General features: G+C 38.1%; 1 protein-coding gene across 1 annotated transcript in view; it reads right to left on the bottom strand.

Moving 5' to 3' along the window:
• Positions 1 to 4,930: 4,930 nt before the first annotated feature.
• TRAPPC11 (trafficking protein particle complex 11) overlaps positions 4,931 to 6,000 on the bottom strand; it is a 64,724-nt gene continuing 63,654 nt past the window's right edge. The window contains exon 29 of the mRNA XM_006834426.1: positions 4,931 to 4,990. Coding sequence (XP_006834489.1) covers positions 4,946 to 4,990 — 45 coding nt within the window. The 3' untranslated portion in view covers positions 4,931 to 4,945. The remainder of the gene's footprint in view (positions 4,991 to 6,000) is intronic.

Below are 6,000 nucleotides of genomic sequence, written 5' to 3'. Positions count from 1 at the left end.
TAGAAATGAAGAAAAGACTGCAAATATACTCTGACCAGCTGGTGACCACTTCTGATAGAAAACATGAGTTATTAATGAAGCTTCTCCTCGTCTGTATTTAAATAAGTCAGTATTTCATCCAGAATATGTGCCTTTTTGTTTTCTGTTAACATTGGAATTTGGGATTCCAAAGGCAAGAAATGTTGAGGCAAATGGTTGTTGAATGAACACCTAAGATCATTTTCCAGACTACAAATTTTCAAGCATTATAAAGCTAAAAAGAACACAAACTCCATCCCCAAATCCTTGAACTGCAATAGAAAAAGCCCTTCTTTCAAGAAGCAGTGGAGGCAAGGGCAACAAGCACTGTTCCCATTTTAAGCATGCTTCAGTTTCCCCCATAAAGCTCTTATCATTGAATATAAGCCACTATGAGAGGAAAAACAAGACGGGTTTTACTCAACACTGGACAAGCCAGTCTATGTTAAAAGCACTTGGCGGCATGCTAGCAGACCCTTTCTTTCATCACCTGGAAAAGCTCTTCCTTGATGAGTTTATTTTGCAGAGTTTTGTCCTCCCAAACTCACATACAAATATCTGTTCATGGATGATGGAAATGCATCCCCATGCATCTAACAGACAGTAATTTTTTTGTGTGAACATGAAAAACAAAACCATTTCCTACAGGAAGCACTCCCTTGTTTTCCCCACCCACGCTCTGTAAAGTTAGTCATCTACCACTTTTAAAGGGCATTCTCAAACTTTTTCCAAAGTAGAACAGGTATCCTTTACCCAGTCAGTATCCATGTGGCATCATTCCCAGTTATCAATGTTTTACAAATCTGTTTTTCATCCATTTCTCTCCCAGAGTGTTTTATAGAGTCCTTTAAAGCTAATCCCAGACATGCCATCAGTACACCAGTAGCTGCACAGGTAATATAAAGGTGGTGAAGGACACTGGCTCTCTAGACAGAGTGCCTTGATTTCGATCCCAGCCCTTTCAACCGCTTGCTAGTTGTATCACTAGATGTGGCATATTGTATTTTTCAGAGAGGCTGTAAACATTAGCTCCTTTTCTACATTCTCTTATTGGATGGAACCATTTCCCCATTAAGAGGCAGTTATGATCCCTCCCCTAGATTTTAACATGTGACATCAGGTGATAATGTGATGAGGTCATAAAAGGCAAGAAAACTTCCACCTTGCTGGAGTGCTGCACTGCCATGGAAACAGTTTGGCTATCCTGAGATTACCATGCTGTGAGGAAGCCCAAAGACCATGTGGAGAGAGAACATGTTTGGCTAGTTCTGAGCTGCTTCAGCTCCCTGTTCTAACAATCCCCACTCTTGTAACTCTAGCTACCCTTTGACTATAGCTACCTGAGTGTTCCAGAGTCAAAACTGTCTGGATGAACCCTCCACAAATTTCTAACCAACGGAAACTACAAAAGATAATAAATGATTGCTGCTTTAAGATACTACGCATTTGACTTGTTATAGGTAACTAGGTTCCACATCTTTAAAATAGGATTTATTAACAGTACCAACACCATTTAATCCCCTTATGAGAATTAAATAAAACATGTGTCTGGCATACACACACACACACATATATATAAAATGCCGTTTTGTTGTTAAGTGCCGTCGAGTTGGTTCTGACCCATAGCAACCCTGTACAGGGTTTCTGAGGAGCAGTTGGTGAACTTGAACTGCTGACCTTGCAGTTCAAACCAACTTTGAGTCCAGTACATTAACCCACAGCGCCACACCAGGACCCAGAGAACCCAGTAAATGTTAATAATTATCATTAGGAGACATAGTTTAGAAATTCCAACCAGCCTAATAAGGGTAACTTTTGCCAGTTCTGATTTATCATCTGCATGTATTAAATTTTGGACAAGGATGTATTCCATAAATGAAAAACCAACTTCTAGGTTGCTATGAGCTTTTAATTTTTTTAATGACTTGAGGAGAATTAAAATAATTTTAAAATTGCTTGGGGATAATTTGCATGTTATATATACCCTGAAATGTTGAAATGTTTGGCAATTTTGACTTTGGTTCCAATTCCCCCCCTGGTAATACATGCTTCAGAAAGCAGAAAGAGTAAGGCCTTGTGATCACTTCCTCTGTTGTCCTCAGGCAAAAGTAAATTGAGTAGAAGGGTGAGTTTTGATCTTTGACAAGAACCTGACTATAATTAAGCCATATGAAATTCTTCTTTCATAAAAATAAGAGATTTGCACTCACTAAGTGAATTTCATGATGCTTTTTAATAGATGTGATTGGGAACGGTCTTCTTTGCTATAGTGAAGGGAAGATGGTTGTGAAACTCACTAAAGAATAGCATCATGAGCATTACTTGTTAGAAATAATTTAGAACAACAAAACAATCCTGTTTTCCCCCAAGTGTTGAAGTGAGCATTTAAGATTGTTGGTACTAAAAAACAAAGTGAATTTGTTTTGTTAAATATCAACATACAAGATCAGTATTTGTTCTTGTTTTTATTTAACATTAATTCATAATGCTTTTCGTCTAAAATTCTGTGGGTTGTAGATTAAATTCACACAGCATAAATTGAGCAGATTACAACCAGGGAATTTGAGTGCCTATTGTGTGCCACCAATTGTAACTCATAGTGATTATACAGCACCAAGTAGAACTGCCCTATGAGGCTTCAATTGTTACTGAAACAAATGGCCACATCTTTCTTCAGGGAGAAGACTGGTGGGTTCAAATCAGCAACTTTTTGGTTAGAAGCCTAGCACTTAATCACTGTACCACCAGAGCTCTGTACAAGGGTACATAAACACCCCACTGCCATCGATTCTGTTCTGATTCATAGTGACCCTATATAGGTTTCAGACAGCCTCATCTTTCCCCATTGGAGCGGATGGATGGTGGATTTGAACTGCTGATCTTGCAGTCAGCAACCCAACAATGAACCCACAGCACCACCAGGGCATAATCAATATTCCATGAAACTTTTGTGTGTAGTGTTATTCTAGGGGGCTTCAAACAGTTCATGGAAAAATTGTGTGATCTTTCAATTCTATTTTTCCACAAACTTTTTGAAGCTCTGGTGCGTAGTGGTTGAGTCGGGCTGCCAACCTCAAGGTCAGCAGTTTGAAACTACCAGCTGTTCTGCGGGAGAAAGATGAGGCATTCTGCTCTCATAAAGATTTACAGTCTCGGAAACCCTGTGCAGGGTCCTTATGAGTCGGAACCGACTCCACAGTACTTACCAACAGTGTATATTGGCATTTAACAACAACAATATGTATGTGTGTATTCCCTTGTACCCATGTATGTAATATTTGTATGCACTGAAAACACGTATCTCTCTAGCAGATGCAGTTTTTGTCCTCTTCAGCCTTCCCATGAAAAGTAGTGAGAAATGGATAACACTGGTTGAGTATTTACTTTGGGTTAGGCACTGTTCCTCAGTCTTCTCACACATTCATTTATATAATCCTTATAACAAGCCTGAGACAGGTATTTATTATCATCTATATCTTGAAGAGAACTGAGACATAAGTAATTTGAACAGAGTCACCTAGCTATTAAGTGGCAGAGCTGGGATTTGTTACAGGACAGCCTGACTCCAAAGTCGTGCTCCTGTGGCATTACCTGAACAGCTGTGATCACAGGGAACTCACTTCCTACAAATCTTCCAACTTTCAGTGTTGTTGCTCTTGTGGTTATATGTGTGAATGTAGTGTACATGTGCACATGGTCAAGTATGCGTATGCACATGTAAACACATGTTTCTACTACTCAGAGCAGGAAAGGAATGCACACTCTCCATTATATCTCATGTAATGGTGCTCTTGGTTAAAAACAATTTCATGAAGCTGCAATCAAACAAGTACAAAATAAATAAAAGATGCTGTTGTTCTTGAAGGCCGCTGAGTCAGTTCCGACTCATAGAGAACCTGTATAGGGTTTCCGAGGAGCAGTTGAACCACTGATCTTGAAGTTTTAACTGACTCTGCAGTCCAGCGCATTAACTGCAGCACCACACCAGGACTTCAAATAAAAGATACAAGCAAATCCGAAAGAGAATGCGTTTATTTACATCACTTATCACCTTTTTACAACTCCAGCACTTTAAATAATGTAATTTTTTCCAGGTGTTTTTAAATTAGTAAAGTATTTTAACAAAGAATACTTTCAAAATATGATTTTTATTTACATGAATTAAGAATTTTAAATAGCTTTCTGAAACTGCACATCACAACTAAAGGTTGTTATTTAGACCTTGTATCTTTTTCAAAGATTTTTAAGTTTAAGGAATTATGCTCATATCCTGTGGTTCAGACCCTTTCACATGAAGGTTTATTAATACACATGTGAACTGCTCCCTAATGATTTGCATTGTAGCTAGGAGCTCTACCTGTTGGACATGTGTTGGTAGTAAGGTGTGTTAGAAAACTTACTTAAATTGCTTTGCTTACAACTTTCTGGAGATTTTCTGTATCAGCCATACAACTGTTTATAAAATGTTCTGTATATATTCTGAGCCCACCTTATAGCTATGAGATGGAATTATTTACAGTTTAGCTATCTCTGAAGAGATTCACAGTAGACTCAGAACCTTACTGGACAAATTTGGTTCACTGTCCTCTCCTTACCCTGTCAATTCTGGGATGCTTCATTTTTCTTCTCTGATAGTAGACATGCAAATCACTTTTTAAAGAATTGACTGTTTATAAAATGACTTTCAATAAATAACAATGGACTGATATTCTTTTTTGTAGCATTGACAGATGTCAAATATTTATTAGTGAAAATATAAGAGAGGATAGATTGTCCTAATATTTTAAGCATGTGTTCCTCTGGATAGTTGGTATAATATTCATTAAAAAATAGAAAAGATTCACTTTGTTTTACCATGATCAAAGCTATCATTCACAATGAAAACCCACAGCTCAACTGTCGGAACAGCCAAGGTCAATGTTGAACATCATGCAGCAGCAATTGAGTTTTCATCCACCAGTCGACCCTGTGGCTTTAAAGTGGGAAAACAAAATAGGCTTAGAAAGTGATAATGACCAAAAGAACTCATGTTCATAGAGAAGTTTTGAAATTCTTGGAAGCATTTTGCATAAAGTATGTGTGTGCAAGTACTGCAATACAGTGCATGCTTCTTCTTCCACCCCATACTCTCCCCTCACCTTCTCCAGAGGTGGCACTGAATAGCAGGAGACTGCCATGCTTCCCTCTGACACCAACAGCAGACATCACCCACGATCATGTCCTTCATGATTCAGTCCCCACATCTTCAAAGGTGAACCTTGTGTCCTAGCAGCTACTACCAATCTATCACTGGCTGCACGTGAAATGAAATTTACCACTCTTGATGAACTATTTACTATTTCTGCCCCAATGCCCTGCTATATCTCAAGTTTTGAGTAGGCGAAAAAGGTGAGTCGATAGAAAACTCCTTTTAAGGGATTCAAGATCTCCCAAATTTTCTTTTGATTCCCAATGGCCTCGACAATATCTAACAGTGAATATTACGAGAAAAGCACATAAAAACAAAAACTGCCTTTTTTCTAAGGTTACTGACAGAAAAAAAAATAAAACACTGCAAATCTGTAGGTGTAAAATTTCTAACAGTTTAGCAGCATTCCAGAGTTGCCTGGTAACTAAAGAGTGAAATTCTTGTTAACAATAGCAGAGGTTTGTGGGTTTCCACAAACCTCATGATGATCAGGAAATGAACTGAATAGTGTTATAACCTGACAAACAGAATCTATCTGCTATGTTTTAAGCAGATAATTCCTGGAAGAATTCCCTTAGGAAATGAAGGGAACACTTCCTACTTTCAGTTCTGTTGCTTTTGTGGTTGTATATGTGTGTGTACGTATACATATGTCTCTGACAATCAGGGTAGGAATGAAATAAATGAAGAACAGGTTCCCAGTCTTCACTTGTAACCTTCCTGTGATTTTTTTTGTACTGATAGAGGATATTCAGTTTTACAATCAGAGTACTGGCAACTACAATCAATTCCTT

This window comes from Chrysochloris asiatica, unplaced genomic scaffold (genome assembly GCF_000296735.1).
Source record: "Chrysochloris asiatica unplaced genomic scaffold, ChrAsi1.0 scaffold00011, whole genome shotgun sequence".
NCBI lineage: Eukaryota > Metazoa > Chordata > Mammalia > Afrosoricida > Chrysochloridae > Chrysochloris > Chrysochloris asiatica.
Note: the sequence above shows the minus strand (reverse complement) of the source record. Positions and strands in the feature narration are given on the sequence as shown.